The 18103-nt window shown below is 37.9% G+C and overlaps 1 protein-coding gene across 1 annotated transcript in view; it reads left to right on the forward strand.

Moving 5' to 3' along the window:
* RAPH1 (Ras association (RalGDS/AF-6) and pleckstrin homology domains 1) overlaps window positions 1–18103 on the forward strand; it is a 59901-nt gene that overhangs the window by 33712 nt on the left and 8086 nt on the right. Inside the window, exons 6-13 of the mRNA XM_017735562.1 lie at window positions 1413–1572; window positions 3754–3875; window positions 5539–5604; window positions 6978–7121; window positions 8328–8438; window positions 11150–11248; window positions 11858–11978; window positions 13553–13712. Coding sequence (XP_017591051.1) covers window positions 1413–1572; window positions 3754–3875; window positions 5539–5604; window positions 6978–7121; window positions 8328–8438; window positions 11150–11248; window positions 11858–11978; window positions 13553–13712 — 983 coding nt within the window. The remainder of the gene's footprint in view (window positions 1–1412; window positions 1573–3753; window positions 3876–5538; window positions 5605–6977; window positions 7122–8327; window positions 8439–11149; window positions 11249–11857; window positions 11979–13552; window positions 13713–18103) is intronic.

Here is an 18103-nt window from a genome sequence, read left to right on the forward strand (position 1 = left end):
AAAAAACTTCAAGAGTGGACCCTTGAAAGCAGTTGCGGGAAAAGCTGCAAGTCGGGGGAAAGGACTCACACGCAGGCAGAGAGACTCCTCTTCCTAAATGGACTGAACAATATTTGGAAGTGGGCGGCTGTCTCGTTGTGATAATGTTTTCATAGCATGAGCAAGAAGAGACTTCTCTTTCTAAATGGACTGAACAAGGTTATTATGGAAGTGGTGAACAGACTGAACATCTTAAGGGTTGTCTTTTTACATTGTCAGTGGGAGAAGGGAGGAAGGTGGGGGGAGGAGGAGAGCTCTGAAGGTGGTATAATTTTTTTTTCCCTCTTTTAGGTCTGTTAATAAACTTCTTTATATTCTTTCAAGTTTGGTGCCTGCTTTGCATTTCTCCTAATTCTTATCTCACAGCAGATAAACAGTAATGAGTATTTTGGACCAAACCACTACAGACAAGTATTCCAGTCTAAAGACAGAGATTACCAAATGGATAAAGTCTACTGCCATTACTTGATGTACTCTCAAAGAATAGAGAGTGCCCTTAAAACTGAGCATTTTTATTTTATGACTGGAGTTTTTCAATAGCTTAAAATGCCTTTTGCAGTAATTGTTTGTAGATCAAAAGCTGAAAAACTGTCCTGGCTGGAAGATGGGAATTAACAAGCCAACCAGTGTATTACAACTAGCAGGTTTTATCTTTTCCAGCTGAACAAGATGTAAAAATGGAAGTAATAATGATTGGCAAAAAGAATCTGTTGTCTTATGTCTTTAGATTGGTTTTAAAAAAGGGCTGGATTTTTGTTTCTGGACAGTGACCTCTTTAAAATGCCTATGAAAAGCCACTGTGTTTTAAAAGCAGATTTTTTCACACAACTGCTTCATATTCCCCAGAAAAATAAGATTTAGTATTGCTATATTGTTTACATAATGAGCATTTTTAGAAAATACTGTAGGAAGTAGGCAGAAAGCTTAAATTGCACATCCAAAAAATTCAGATTCTTTGTAAGCTTGTGCAGAGCTCTATATCTATGTTTGTTCCACCTAGATATTTGAGAAAAATTGTCTGAAAGACACTTTATTAATCAGAACAGGACACCTTGACAGGAAGGATTTTTTTCCTCCTTAACACACAACTGAAGGACTTTCTTGTGTTGGAAAGACCTTTATATTTACTTTCTTATGCTGCCTTTATATTTACTTTCTTATGCTGAAGGAGAACGGTATCGTGTTAAGTGTCCATGATACAAATATCTAGCCATCATTTATGACTTTTTACATTTTGAGGGAGTGTTTTGATTGAATTTTATGCTACTGTAAGAAAACCTTAGAAGAATAAACAAGATCTTAAAAACTTTATTTTTATTTGGAATGTGGTAGATTAATCCTTCTTTTTGTTTTCCTAATTTTCTGCTTAACAGTTGGTGATCAGAGTCCATATGTCTGATGACAGCTCAAAAACAATGATGGTGGATGAGAGGCAAACAGTGAGACAAGTATTAGACAATCTGATGGACAAATCACATTGTGGCTACAGTTTAGACTGGTCATTGGTGGAAACCATCTCTGAATTGCAAATGGGTAAGTAATAATTATAAGAATTTCTAATTCTTATTCATTGATGCAGCAGTAGTCTGTATCTTCAGAATGATTTAAATACTTGTCTTCATAATGTTCATCATCCCGTTCATTAATGTAGTAAGTGCTAATTCGTGTAATAAAGCTCATGACTGACCTTATTACAGAATGATCTGAAAATGATTTCTTCTTTTATGTTAAAAGCATGGCTAAATTCTGTGTATTATAGAAGTCTTACTAAGGTGTGCCCACTGAGCCTCTCGGTTTTGATATGTTCTTCACAGAAGAAAGAAGAGATAAAAAACTTATTGTGCTTCTTCCTCTTTGTAATTAGCATTTTGAACTGATAGTAATAACTCCTATTGCATAAACCTATCTACATTTTTTCCTATTAAATACTATAATGCAATTAGCAGTATTCCTCTAAAAGCAGTTAAAGCTCCTTTGCACTGCATTGCACATACCACATTGTTTATTTAGCCAAAGGATATAGCATCTTAATGGAAATTAAGGGGAAGGAGTAAGGTGCATCTTATCTATTGACTTTGATTAAAGAAAAACCCAGAACTGAAGCCAAATACCTTGATTTCAAATTACAATGAAAATTAATGTTTCTTCTCTCTTTGGTTGAAACCTTGTCTATTTTAGGTAGTGTAGCATGCCAGATGGTTGTTGTGGGCTGACAGGGTATTCTTTGAATCTTGTACCTATCACATGAAAAATATCTTACTAGGCTCAAAAACTTAAAATTTTAATAAAGTCCATTCTTGTAATGGGAGTTGATATGTTTTGAAAGCTATCCAGTTTCACTAATGAAGCTGCAGTGAGATGTAAACTTTTGTATCATAGTCATCTGAAGCTTTTTTGTTTCATTCTTCTGTTAGGTAATAATGACTTTTTAAATTTATTGGAAGACATTATTGCTGTGTTGTTATAGAGCTTGATGGAAGTTATAATTCATAACTCAGAAGCTTCTCAGAATGCACTGAGACCTCAGTAATGTGTTGCCATGTGACACTCCCTGCAGATGGCATTTTGTTGCATTCACACTAAGATGTTGAGATGTCATCTGAGTCCTCATTAGCGATAGCTTCTAGGTTGGGATGTGATCAGCCATATACCCTCTGTAAGAATGTGGGGGAATTGATTTCGTGGGAGAAAATCATGTTCTACTTTGAGGTGCGATTGAAAGGTCAAGCAGGTCCCAGGGGATTCTGAAAAAATTAATTTCCTGAAATGCCACTGTGTGGCCTATATGAAGAAGGAATAAATGGTAAACAGCTAGGTTCTACTTCAGTGTGTTTAAAAGGATAAGAAAGTTGGTCTAATGGTTTCCCAAAGATTTCTTCTTATTTATTTTAGAATGAGGATTTTTAGCTATTTTCTACCATTTCAGTAAATTTTCCTCTTTTTCCTTACTCTGTTCTCTTTTGTCTGTTTTCAGTATTCTGAAGTGCTAGTACTAGTGCACTAGTAGTTTCAGTGGAGAGTCAAAGCTCAGAGCTTTGACTGAGAACCAAAATTCTGACTGAGCTTTGTCTGAGAACCAAAGTTCTCAGAAGCCATTGTTGGTACATCATTTATTGAGCAAGAGAGATCATAGGAAGTAGACAGTGTCAGTTTTCAGACTTATTTACAATATCCCTACTAGCCGTGGGTATTTCACATTTCAGAAGCCTTTTGTTTTCCCTCTGATCATTGCCCATTACTATTTTTTTACTTTGAGTGAGATAATCATTGGGGATGTAGAAAGAAGTTTTCTGCCAAAAAAGCTACCCAGTGCATTCCTCTGGGAATTGTGTAGACCAGAAAACACATAAATGTGATAACCTTATTTGTGCTCATAAAATTTGAAGTGTTATCATTTGAGTCTGCAGTGTTCCTGTGGGATGGTAGGCCTTCTCAGATTAAAAAAATAGAAACACTTCATATGCTGATGGAGCTATAAACTTGAAGATACAAAAGTCCGTGTTGAGTGACTGTATGTATAAAATTAAACAAGGCATGTTGGGAAGTGGACTAAGTTCTTTTAGTCTCTTAGCATAAACTTCTTCCCTAGTGTAGTAGATCTTGAACTCTATTTTCTCTGCATATATGTCTTGTCTCTTAGATATGACTACAGATTAGTTTCTATCACAAAATGCAACGGATTCCAATGTATTTGCTCTCTTCTTATTGCTGCAGAAAGGATCTTTGAGGATCATGAAAATTTAGTTGAAAATCTCCTGAACTGGACAAGAGATAGTCAAAATAAACTAATGTTCGTGGAACGTATAGAAAAATACGCACTTTTCAAGAATCCACAGGTAAGCCTGAGATTCGTACTGAATGCATGTGTGGCTGATTGCAGTTTCTTACTCTTTTGGTAGCATTTATTTCCATACTTTCATTTTGGTACTTGTGTATGTGTTAAAGTGCCAGGCAACTTTACACTTCAGCGCTACGTACATCCACAGTGTTGTTGGCACAAAGTCAATCCCTAAGACACAACCATGAGCTGAAGCAATCTGTTTGCTAATGTGTTTGTGAGTAGTTTTAATGCACGTGAAGGCAGGCAGTTTCCAGGGATTTATACCAATACTTAGTGCTGCTCAATTATGTAAATATGCAAGAAAGGTGTTGACAGATACTGCTGATAGTAATGTCTCTCCACTGTACGTTCTTAAATTGCTGGCAAGAAGGGGAAGACAAACTCTTAAGAGAGTAGCTACTCCGTGGTCAAATGGCCAGTGAAGAGAAGAGAGCATGTGTCCCTTCCTGTGGAAGTTGGGACCTGCCTATATTCAGCTGTTTCCTGCTCCTTGGCTGAGAAACTGAAGGCCTCTTCCTGTCAAATGGCCCTCTCTTCTCTCAAATGATAGCTACAGACTTGGTATCTGGCAGCAGTTCAGTATTGTAAGGGAGTGAAGGAAAAGAAACAGAAAAGCAGAAGGTGGCTCTTTGAAGAATCTGAATTGAAAAGAACTGGATGTAATATCACTTGATCTGTCTTAACTCTTACCTAACGTATTCCCTTTTGAGCATATGATTATTTTTATATCTGTATGGCGGCTATATGCTAATTTATTGGATTTAAACTGGGTGTTTTGCATGCTTGTCCTATGGGACAACATCAGTTTACTTGATTTCATTTATTTTTAAGCAAGATCTGAAAACCAGGTCTTATGCAAGTGCTTTGCACTGAAGCATCAAAACTCTACATTCTTTTTAAAAGTTTGTAGATTATAGGTTTACTATCAGTACATTTAGTAAGCACTGTCGCAGGAGTAAGATACCAGCATAAACCAAATATATTTCTCCTTGGTTTAAAATATTGAACTGGATAAACTTTGTGAATATTTGGGTTTTTTCCAGTATTAGAGCTAGGGGTTAGGAAGATGATACTTTTCATTGTCCTAGTCTTTTCCAAACTGAATAAGAGTACAAAACTTATTTAATAAGTTATGGTGCCTGTGCGTAATTAGATTCCTTTTAAGAAGTCGACGAGTATTTTATTTAGCAATTCTTTGTGAAAATAAACATTTCTAGTCAGCAAAACTCAGAACAAGGTGGAAAGAAGTACATTGCCTCTGTGTGTGCTTCTTTGAACACAGATATAATGGGAGTATGTAGCAGATCTCTGGGGATTTTTTTATATTTTTATTATAGTATTTACAAGTTCATAGTATTTTTATTTCTGGATGCATTGTAACAGAGAGCTGTTTGATTTGTGGAAAGTCAGGATGATGATGTTATGAGTCTGTTAGGTAAGAGTATGGACTGATATTTCTGGTAAAGTTGATGATAAGTTAGTTCAATGTATTATTTAGCAGTCTTACAGTTTCAGTCTACAAAGTTTTGTTCAGTTCATGCATTGTTCTTAGTTTAAAACTGTGGTTTCTTCTTACTGCTACAGAAAAGCAAACAAGAAATGCCATTTGGCTTGATTTCAGAATGCCTATAGAAATATTAAACTTTCTTTTATTACAGAACTATCTTCTGGGGAAGAAAGAAACCTCTGAGATGGCAGACAGAAATAAAGAGGTGCTGCTAGAGGTAAGAATATCAAACCAAAAAGGATATAGTGGTCATTTTGGAGCTTGAAGACAAACTGCAAAAGGTTGTGGTGATTAAAATTGATGGACGGAACTGAATGTAATTCTGGAAGACTGTGAATGGAATGTGTTGTATTTGAGATAAATGGCTGTTTTAATGTTACACTGTTTCAGCTCTGATCAGTTAAAAAAAAAGTTTCTGTATTTTGTTTAATATCTAAAATACCATACACAGTGATAATCAAATTGAGGTTGCCTGTAGCCATGGCTAAACCTAATAATTCCAAGTTGAAATTTGCAGAACTGTCAGCTGGGTTTCTGACCTGTGGTGGTAGAGATTTTTTTACTAGCACTTTTCAAATTTTAATTTCTACAGAATTCTAGAGCATGGGTTAAGCTGGTCTAAGTTAATATTTTAAATATTGATAATAAGCAAAGTAGAAAAAATTTTTTTTAATTACATTTTAAAATAAAAACAAATACTGAATTTTAAGAAATGCATGACAGAAAACTAGTTATTATCAAACACATTAAGCAGTTTACAGAACTAAGGGCATAAAAGTGTGGAGCAAATAAAGCAAACAGTAAATATAGCCTTCATAAGATTAAAACTAAATATTTCTGTGTCATGGCTGAACTGCCATAGGTTCCACTTGATTTCCAGAATAATGATTATGATTTACATAGTTACCCAAAAGTAAATATTTGGGGTATTGAATTTTGGTTTAAACTTAATACAGTTTAACTTAGAAGTAGCATATGCATGTTATTAATATATTGCTAATATGGGTTTTAATAAGTGTTTGTATGTATATGCTGGATGAAAAAATTGTTTGAAGCCACAACGTGCAGAGAGTTGTAATTCTGCTTAATTCTTTGTCTTGTAGGATTATTCATAAGTCTCTGTGTTGCATATTAATCTGGAGTGTATTTAAAGCATTTGGTTTTTCTCTGTTAGTTCTTTATAAATAGAACCTTAGCAGAAGTTGTAGTGTTGTGGGCAGTTAGTATCAGCGAAGTACTCCTGAAATGAATTGCAGCTGTGTCTGATGGATGCACAGTTAGGTTTTGTGTATGAGGCTATGTAAGGTGACCGTGTGACCTTAAAGCCAGTAAAGCCATTGGGGTACCTATTACTGAGAAGCAGTGGATAGAAAATCTTTACAGTAGCTGCTAATGATCTTTTTGTCATTGTTGCACTGAGCAAATGCTCAGACACCCTATCTATCATGTTTGTCTGAATTACCTTATTGCGTCTGTGATTAACCTGCAGTTCATATCTCATGTGAAAAAAGAGCTGTCCCTGCTATGAGTGCATTCCTTGGATAAAGAATTCCAGTCATTCTAAACAAACCAGTGCATGCTCTCTGTTCTGTCTGTTTCCCAAACCACTGTGTTTATTTTCCAGAGATTGAGGGAGTTTTGTGGCTGAAAGAGGATGGTAAGAAATCCTGGAAGAAACGTTACTTCCTTCTTCGGGCTTCTGGAATCTACTATGTCCCTAAAGGGAAGGCGAAGGTATGCTACTTAAAGCAATTGTTCTGAATTGTTTATTGCTGGTAAACAGTGCAGACAAGAGTTGGCTTTAAGTTTTAGCTTAACTGTGCCTTTCCAAGTGCCACATCCCTTAATTAAAAGGCTTTATCATGGAAATACTGTGTGAATTATTGTGGCAGCACTTGATGTGAAGGGTGTAACCCCACTTTAAAAATACAAGAGTACAGCGGTCTGCTTCTTGAGTTAGCTTAGGGTTAGATGTTCAGAAATACTTGAGGAAAAGTTTTTGGTGGAGCTCAGAAGCTATCTTTGCGTAAGCAGAATTCAGATGGAAAACCAAATTGCTCTGCAAATGTTGAAGTATCAGACCAACTCCATAACCAGTCTGCATAATTTCATTGTGTTTAGTTAGTTCATATAAATGGGATTCTTTTTGGACCAAATGGTGCTACATTTTTTGAAACTGGTAAGTGTAATTGCATTTCTTCAGGATTACTTACTGCTGTTCTCTGTATCAGTAATGTAAAATAAGTAAAAAGCCACTACAAATATGTTACAGCTTCAAGGGTGAACTAGTGTGAGTTCAAGTCATCCATGAATCCATCAAGTCTTGACAGCATCAACTGATTCCCAGTACAGGAAGTTCATCTCCCACGCAGCTGGGAACGAAGAGGAAATCTCTATCATCGCAACAGCTCCCTTTAGAGCTGAATGCATGTCAGATGTTCTTTTGCTTCATTCAGACAACCTGTATGCAAATAGCCTGTTGAAATTCTTTGCCCTACACTCACTTCCAAAGATCTTTAGAATTCTACTCACAGTCACACTGGAATTTGGAAACCTTGATTATTACCAAGGTGAAATGTAACCAGCAGCTGATAACTTCCTGATGAACCAATCATACTTACTTTCTCCTGATAGCCACTCTGAGTAAACATTAGTAGTCCAGTGTAAAATGTTGTCAAATGGCAAAATGCAGACAAAACACAAAAAGCAGACTGAATTTGAAAAAGGATATCCTGGTTAAAAATGAAGGTGTGATGCAAGAGTTTGTGCATAGCTGTATCTCCTCCTTCTGTTGGTAGTTTTCCAATCAGATTGAAACTGGTGTTTGACCTTAAGTAGACCTTACATTAGTATTGGATCTTAGCATTAGACTGATTGTGTCAATGCATGTGGATTTTTTTATAAAGATACTTTGTAAATGACTGTTTTTGTATTTAATAGGTCTCACGGGATCTTGTGTGCTTTCTACAGCTAGACCATGTCAGTGTTTACTATGGACAGGACTATCGGAACAAATACAAGGCACCCACAGACTATTGTTTAGTACTAAAGGTAACACTCCAGCAGTTGCCTATACCTTGAATTCACTCTTACTTGTTCTGAACCATCAGCTGCTTTTTGTTTCCTCTAGTTCTTGTATACAATGTGACTAGTTTGTGAACAGTTGTTGCCTGTTCTCTGTGCTGGTTGTGACTCCATAAACATTTTCATATTGCCCTGAACTGTTTTATTTCCAGACTGATGAGTGCCAGTCTATTTAATTGTTCATCATACTCTAAAACCTAAAGTCTTCTTTTCCATTTGGCAACTCTACACCTTACAACTGTTTAGGCTCAAAGAGATAATACCCCTTGAAATGCTAATTCCAGGGAGTTATCTTCTCAGTGTAGGTCCAGAGTAGTGCAGAAATTGATATTAAATATTCAAGTCTACCCTTTATTGCTCAACCTGAGGGAATGGGGATGCTGTAAAGGAGGCAACTTCTGAGTATAAAGGACAGGTAGAAAGAAGTAGCAAAAAATGTTATAAAACCAGTGACCTGATCTTAAACTGATCTAATAACTTGAGTGCATCAACTTATTTTAATTGCATCAACACATCTCCTAGTTTCTGTTGACTCCCACATAGTGTTCAGAATGGTGCCAGTTCGTGCAAGATAGCTGGGTACCAAGCTATTTTAAAACAGGCTTTCACACTGTGTTCACAGCAAGTAAAGTGTCTTCATGGATTTGAAATGGTGCCAGTGATAAGAGATGGTTATAGCTGCACTTTTCCCCTCCCTGATCTGGAGCTCATTTGGTGTTGTATATGTCAGTACATTAGACCGTTTACTGTGCCTGGAGCATGTGGCTGCCTGTCCACTGCCTGAAAAAGGATTTCATTTTCCAGTGGACAGGGCAACATGTCTTTGAGCCCACTGAGGAGACACTGAATATTAAATATGGGACATGATGTTAGTGGAAAGTACACAGCTGAAACTGGAAGTATTTCCCATGTTCTTATAGGACATTGAATGCAAATAAAAATATCAGTATTCAAAGGTAGATATAAATTCCTTGAAGTAAATTAATTTTTTCTGCTTACATGTCACTTTTGTCTGTATCATTTGGACAGGTTAATAGTAAATTACTTTTTCAGACTTTTTGACCACACAGAGTAGTAGATTTTTTTTTAAAAATTATTGCCATTCTGAGCGTAAAATTTGATGGTAAAATTAATGAAGACACAAAAATGTGTAAAAATTGTCCCTTTAAGTAAATTAATGGGGTAGATTTAGTTGGGCAGCTTACACCAAGTGAAGCTATGTTTTCTGTGTGGAACTGATGAATCACCAAATTATTATATTAAGCAGGATTCTGCCTTCATAAGTTCTTATAATGTTACATCAGTGTTTTCAATTAGTACAAATATATAGAAACCACACTTCTTTTTTTAATAGAAATAGAGCTTTGTGCCATAATGACTCACTAAGCTGGGAAGTATGTCCTTTGGGACAGGTGAATGGCAAATACAAACTGAAGGCCCAGCTCTCTACTGACGTCCAGACTGGATTTGTCTTTATCTTCACTTCCTTTGTTTATATCAAAACCTAGTGTGCTCAAGTCAGGTGCTGTGCTACTGTTAAATGTAATATTTGTGTGCTAGTATATAAAGTTGACTCCTTGGTCCTAAATGTCAGATTTCTGAGAAGTTCTTTTATTTCTATGTAACCAATTTTTGAACAAGTCCAGGAAGAAGCTGGCTTGTTAGCAAAGTAGTTGTATTTGCTTCTATAGACTCTTTGTTATACAACACATATGTGAAGGAGGCTGGTAGTGAAAACTGAAAAACAACTATCTGCTGTTATTTGTTATATATTCTATGGACATAAACTTGTTCATTTATAAATAATTGTGTTGGAAGGCAACAGGATAAAATATTCTGAAACAGCTTAAAAGTTCTTTGATATATGTTTCAGACAGTCTTCAGTAAAACTTAAATACCTATGATCGCCTAGCAAAACTGTTATGTCACTGAGCTGTAAGCTAACAGAGGAAATGATAAGAACCGCAGTCTTCAGTTACCCCAACAGCTGAGACACCTGTAACTTCTACAGCATGGACAGGAAACAACTGAATAATCCATCCAGAATGATTTCCAGTAACTGATCTTTGAAAAACATGCATTTGTTTCTTGACTGCTGAATTGATATATACAGTGCCTTTTCATTTTCTATACATGCATGTGAGAGCAGCAAGTATTTTTAGATGATAGCCCTATATCAGTAGGGTGGGTACCTTGAAGTCTTTACAAGCTGAAAATGGAGTTATGCTTAACAGTATGTCATTTGGGAGCGTCTCACTTAAGCCTGCAAAGGCAGAGAAGACCAATGTGTTTGTTTTCCTCTAGTTTGGGATTTTTTTATGTGAGATAAAGATAAAATACCAGTTGTCTCTGTCAAGTGGTGAGTCGGTCCATAGGTACAGAAGACTCTTGGTAGGTAGAAAGTACTGCAGCCCTAAAATAGTGGAAGACTTGCCCTTCTTAGTGTTTCAAACTTGAAATGGGTGCATGCTGGACACACTGCCAGTCTGTGTGTGAAGCAATCCGCATTGAAAGTCACGTCCTGAAATATTCTGAAACATTTTTAAGTGGGCTTAAGTACAGACAGCTGTTGAAGAGCTTCCAGCATTAGGTTTATCTGTATAGGCCTCAAAAAATAAATGTTTTCCTTGCATTCCTAGCTATTAAAACTTTGATGAGAATGTACAATTTTTTTGCAGCATCCTCAGATCCAGAAGAAATCCCAGTATATCAAATATCTTTGCTGTGATGATGTAAGAACTCTACACCAGTGGATCAATGGCATCCGCATTGCTAAGGTAACCTCCAGGCAGTCTTACACTGTTGTCATGAGTAGTTGTCATCACCTGCTTAAAACCATTTACAGTTACTTAGCAAAATACATGGTAAATCTAACTTCCCTCTGTTTAACTATTCTGAACATGAACTGTAAAATCTTCTTACATTTTTCATTCCTTAGTAAAATTATTAGGCTTTGTTACAATAATTCAGCAATTAGGCCTGTTCTTCTTATTTCTGCTGCACCCCTGTCACATGACACAGTTCTGACATTCATCATGGGTAGATTTTAGCCAGCTCCTTTCAGATTTTAAAAAAGAAGGCTTGCGGGAGAAGAGAATTTAGAAAATAGAGTTGATTTCCAAGATCCTCAGCTTGTCTTAGTTTATTCATTGGGCCATTTCTTGTTTGACAGTGTCTCTTCTAGCATAAATAAATTGTTTTTCTTTCTTTCAGCAATTCACTAATACAATTAATATTGCCTGAACTCCTTAACAGAGAGCCTGTGTTGCTTTGGGGGGGCTGGCAGGAGGAAAGATGGATTAAAGAAGCCAGAGGTGGAGCTCAACAGTCTGAAAAGGGTGCACAGCCTATATAGAGTTGTTAAACTTCTTTGTCATTTTGCTTAGTACGGGAAGCAACTATACATGAACTATCAGGAAGCATTGAAGAGAACAGAATCAGCATATGACTGGACCTCCTTGTCTAGCTCCAGTATCAAGTCAGGCTCCAGCTCATCTAGTTTGCCAGGTAACAGTGTCATCTATCTCATAATACAAAGATTCAATTGCCTTTGTTATCATCCGCTGTCTGGACACCTCAAGAGGGACTTTCGCAGGAAATGGACTGTTTCTCCAAAGTCTTTTATGCTATATTTAGTCTAAAACATAGACTTTATCTATTACATTCATCTATAGATAATGCACATACAAGTAAAAACCTATTTTGCTATATTACTTGCAATGGTGTATGTATTTGAAATATGCAGTACTTTGTTGTTCACCTCCAAAGAAACATTTGTCTGATACTGAGAGAAGGGATCATAATTTCAAATTCCTGATGCCTCTGTGTTCACGTATTGAAAAATCAAATTTATGTTGTAATGATTCATAGAATATATATGCATAGTTCTTCAACTGCTTTGTTGACTGAAATATTTGAAATTGGAAAATGAGAAACAGCCCCTGCCCAAAGGCAAAGATCCAAACAATCTCTTTAGAGAAAACTTGAAAATACTGTTTCTGTTCCTATGTCAAATTGTGCATGCCTGCATTAATGTGCTTCTGTTTATCTCTCAGCAGAACTGGGGCTGGTTTCTTGTTGCACATAACAGTTTAAAAATTGATATATGGTTTATACAGTGTAATTTCACTGTTCAGAGCTGACTGATGCTTTGGTGGGTGATTTTGAACCTTCAGGGACCTGGTTCGTTATTGAAAATGTGCTATTGTGTGAAGGTGTTTTGTCCACCACAGATACGGGTCAGGAAGTAACGCTACTGAATTGAACAGGTTCAGAAAGTAGCCTGTAAGAATGAGCTAAGCAAATGCAGCCTAACTGGGAAGGTACCTTGTTGTTTTAACTGTGTGGGATAGCGGTAAATTCTTGGTTACTGACAATTTCTCCATCCAAGCTGGGTGTTTTTCTGATAGAGTGTCAATTCTTGTAGGGAGCTGAGCCACAGCCCACCAGCCATGCATGTTCTGCCAAAGTTGCATTCCAGCCTGTGCAAGGACAGTTTGGGATTGCACAGAAAGCAGGTGCCAGGCTGAATAAATTGGTCTGGCAGTGCCTGCTGCTGTCTTGTCGAGACACCCTGTGGACCCAGAGTATCATCTGTGTTGGCTACTTGCAGGATGCACATCAGTCCTTCTCTTGTGTTGAGGAATGGGTCGTTGGCAGCAGTGTCCTGCCTTGGCTGGTGTAGGTTGCCAGGGTCTGTTTCTAAGCTTGTGCTGGGAAGGAGTGCTTGAGGGAGCAGGCTGCGTGCACTGCATGAAATGGGTCTTTTCCCAAAGTGTAGGGGCTGTAGCATGGTTCTGAACCCATACAGCTGCAGTGTTTTACTTTGAAACATATCTGACATGCTCTCATCCTTGTGCAGCTTCAGGTTTGGTTAATACCAGGCATCTGTTGCACTGTTTTATTTTCCAGATGGTAATGGCCTGGATATGAGCTAGAGTTTATATGGTCATTACTGGGAGCACTGTCCTCTGCGGGCATAACATGTTTAACAAGTCACACAGAGTTGCACTATAAGCATACTGACATTACTCTTACATTCAGAAGCATACACTAACTGTTTCTAACTTTTTTTTGAACAGAATCCCAGTCAAATCATTCTAATCAGTCTGACAGTGGAGTTTCTGACACCCATCCAGCTGGACATGTCCGTTCCCAAAGCATTGTCAGCTCTATGTTCTCTGAGGCCTGGAAACGAGGCACTCAACTTGAGGAATCCAGCAAGGTAACAAGAAGACTTTAGTTAGAGAACCAACGCCCAACAAAATGTATGAGACAGGGTGTAGTACTTCTTCCACCTCTGTCTTGAGTGGCATTTCTTCTCTGTTTTACGTGGTTGATTTAGACTGCTATATAATTGTTTTTTAGGATTCACTTTGTCAGGTAATTCAGCCCTGCAACTTTCTGTTCTTTCTTTTATTTGTGTGCACAGAAGCCTTTTGTTCTTTGAAGGCATTATACAGCCCGTCTCAGAGTCCTATTAACTAATGTTCAATGAAGACAAAATAAAAAGATAAGCTGTTAACAAGTTGAATGAAATTCTTTCACTAAGGTCTTCTTCCAGTTAAGTAGCCACATCTTTCCATTGTAAAGATGTGAATAACTGGAGCCTGAAAGCAGATATATATATTTTTAAGTACTTCCGTAGTTTTTACTCAAAAGTTTTCTGTTTTATTAGGTGGAAATGGAACCAGTAATCTCAGTAATTAAGGTAAAAACAAAAGTACTGACATTGTCAGCAGCTGTGGATTAAGGCAGATGTGGTATCTCTTGTTGCTCCTAGAGAGTTACAAAAGATTTTAACCCATTGAGGCTGGGTCTCAGGTCTGTTGTGGTCTGGTTAGTTTTCTGTTCTTTCTGTCGTAAACTGGTGTGGTTCCTGTGGAAGATTTCCAAGCACGGGAGAAATTCCACTGAAGCTGGTTTGTTGTCAGGTTTGAAGGAATCTCCAGGTTCCTGAACAGCCTTAAATATCATTAACTGTAGCAGCTACATGTGGAAGTGCACTATGAGAAGCTGTCATGACTTCTGTCAGTTCTGAATCTTCCCCAGACCCCAGGTTCAAGCTAGAGAAGCAAGCTTTTTAAAACTAAAACCATGAGTCAATACACCTGGCACTGGTGCCTCAGATAAATAACTAAAAATAAGAAAACACATCACCTTTTCAAATGAGAAAGCATATGACAGTGTGAAAGCTGACATGGCTGCCCCCCTTGGGATTCATAACTTTTCTGCAGTGCCTGCTGGCTTGGAAGTTGTCTGATTCTAATAGTAATGTAGTACTCAGTACAGGAATGTAGCTTGCTAAATTATGGTCCAAGTTTTTCTAATGCATGAGTGCAACACATGGGGCATGTCCATCAGCAGATGGCTTCTGTGTGGGTATAGGATGCATCATTTCTGCAGGAGTGGGATAACTGCACGAGATGGGGCTTTTGCTAGCAGGTATCCAACAGAGGTGAAAGAGTACTGCTGTGAGAATGATAATGTTACTTTTTCCTCAAGTTTTGGGTTCAGTGTAAGTCCTGCTGCTACATACACTCTCTGTGAGATTTTAAGCAAAAGTTTGAAGTTCACTGCCTTGGGGTTACTGCTGCTCTTTATCAAATCTGTCGTGCTGCTGGCAATTGCTCATCTAAATAAACCCCAAGAATTTTTATGCTACCTGATTAAAGCCATGTTAAAAATAAAATACTCAGAATGCTTCCTGTTGAGGGCCATCCATATATCAAGATTTCATCACTTTCTGCAAATCCAAGAAAAGGTATATTTCTTCATCTCATGCATAACACAGGTAAATGGATTGCCCTGAAACTTCCAAAGAATCCAAATGAAATGAACTGTGTAAACTTAGAGAAGCTGTGTTAAACAATTCTGAGTGAATTGGTGACAAATTTACTTTCAGTGAAACTACAGTGTAAGTCTGGCCCAGGGAACTTCAATAACTAGGAAATCAGACTGGCAGTGAAAAATGTTAAACTGTGTGGCAAGAAAGGCAACGGCAGTTTTGAAAAATTGTAGTTTACATGAGAAGGTGTTAACAGTGATAGTGAGACATGCTTTAGGCAGATTAGTCTCCACTTACCTCAGAGGCAGCTTTGCTCCAGTGCTTTGGTGTCAAAGCTGGCTTAAGAAGTTCATGTGGGCAGGCTGCTGCCAAGTGGCAGAACTTTCCAGCATGTCCCTTCACCTTGTGCAACAGCTCTCTCCCACCTTGTCAGCCTTGGCTCATCCCCCTCAGCAAGCAGGGCAGAGCGTGCTGTGGCTCAGCAGGGAGATGACATTGATGCTCCTTCCAGCCAGGGTGTTTTACTAGTGCCTCCACAAATTAAAAATGGGTGAGCCAGTAACTTCGCAACAATTTCTTGAAGTTGAAAACATGCTGAGATTTCTAGAGGTCTATCATATTTGACCTAAATTTGGTAACCAATCCAAAAGCATGGGAAAAGAGATGGCAAACAGTTCAATTGAAAAAGTTTGTTTTCTTAGGAAAAAATGCCTAAGAAAAAAGGCACAGTTGGTATTTTAAAAAGATATACTATTGTATTTATAGCATTTTTTTAGAATTTCAGATAGTCATGGAGATCTGTGTTACAAATAGGAATTGCTAGTATGCAATAAATAATTTCTCAAGATACACAGAAGGACATCACATAATTGTAAGGACAAAAAAAGGACAATGAATCTCTCAAGGTTCTTCTGTAAACAAAGTATCACTGGACGTTGAAATTTAATTTGATTCTGTGGAAATGGGAGGGGCTCTACCTCCTGAGATGCACAGTAGTCTTTTCTCTGTCCTGAGTGTTTAATTTGTTCACTGTAAAAAGGACTGTCTTCAATCGGTATGAGGAAAACACCTCCCTCTTTCAAATATATCTAAGAAAAACTTCCCAAAACACAGATAATCCATCTACTTCATATTTTGAAAGATTGTTCTTTGCCCAAAGAATACTTTATTCATTTGTTCACAGTTGGGCAGTTAAGATCTCATTGAGTCTCATTTTGCTTGTTAGATTCTGAACACATCCTTTCAAACGAGATGCTACAAGGAGTACCCAAATGCATGCTCACTGTGTCTGCTATAAGGGACAAATTCAAGATTCTCCAAGGTCTTGCCATTCAGAGATAATTATTCTGTTATGCCTTCATCTCCCTCTCTGTTTTATGCCGCCTTTATTTTTCCTGTTGCCTTTTGCTGTCTCAGGTGTCAAAAGTGAAGCTCAGCACAACTAAGGGCAGCACACCCATGGTGCCTTATACAGGGCACAATTAAGGTCAGGTGGTGCTAATTGAAAATTCATTAACCTGGGTGATTGGGAGAATGGCAATTTACAGACTAACACTTGCAAGAGATCAAGATTTCTCTGTTTTGTAATGTGAACACCTTGATTTAGTTCCAGACCTGTTAATATTCTTGCCTTCCAGACCTAATGTGACAGGTAGAGAGGCACACCCCATGTTTGCTGTAAAACCACTGTTTATTGCTTCTGACTCTAATCCTTTTGGTGGCCTTCTGCACATACAGTCACAGTCACCTGTGTTTAGAACAAAGCAAAAGTGTGTTCCTCCCATGCAGATGAGCATAATTGGGCTAACTTACTGCAAAGTGTTTGCTAATAAGGTATAGGTACCCAGTGTGGTCAGTTACCGTGGTGGTGGTGTATTTCTAATGCATGTTTCTATACTGTGCACTGTGAAATTCACAACTTGGCTTGTAGCCAAAACACTTTGTATTAGGAGGATGTTTATAAATTTGACTAATGCAATTATTATTTTAATTTTTAAGAGGAATGTAGGCTTACAGTTTTTGAGAAAAAAAACTTAACTTGAGCAAAACCCGCCAAGTAGACTAAAATACTACCTGCTGCTTTCCCATTGATCCTTCCATTAGTCAGCTTTTCCCTGTTTTTCCTTATTTTTTCTGCTTAACATAATAGTTGCATGTGTAACTTTTCTTTCCCAAGTTTACTTTGTTTTGCAGATGTCTAAACATTTCCTTCTGGGGAAATTTTCCTACGAAATCTCGCTTCTCTTTCTTTTATCTTATTTTTTTCCTTGCCAGTCTTGGATAGCAGAGCATGTGGAGAAGTATCTTGCTACTATTCCTGTGCAGAGCTTGCTCTCAATGTGTTTTAGAGCAGTTCAGGATTTCTACATTTTGTAACACTGAACAGTGTAAGGCCTGAACTAACAGATGTAAGGATTTGACATGCTCTGGGAAGCTGTGTGTGGTTTGATTCCAGTTGTACTGAGCTGAGATGTCCACAGAGTCTCTGGCTCTGCCTGCTGTCCTCTATCATGGCCTGTGGTGCTCTGGGGGGCTCTGTTTGGGTCATTATGCTTGCCCAAAGGAGGCCAGTGATTCTCACTGAGTCCCACTGCCTGTCCCACGGAAGTAACAAGGCTGGTGTATTTTCCCTCTGACAGTCAGCCTCAATTGGAGCGGACCTGGCTCCACAGAATTTTGCCGGCTCCTCTCCCGGGCTGCCCCATCCCCTTGCATGGTCCAGGCTTGTCAGTGTATGGAGTTGTCTCTTGTTCCAGTGTTTTGCTAATACTTCTTGCATGCTGTAATCTGCCACTTAATTTTTAACGATGGGCACATTTAGACCTTGACTTTATAATCTCTTTGT

This window comes from Corvus brachyrhynchos, unplaced genomic scaffold (assembly GCF_000691975.1).
Source record: "Corvus brachyrhynchos isolate BGI_N302 unplaced genomic scaffold, ASM69197v1 scaffold255, whole genome shotgun sequence".
Classification (NCBI taxonomy): Eukaryota; Metazoa; Chordata; class Aves; order Passeriformes; family Corvidae; genus Corvus; species Corvus brachyrhynchos.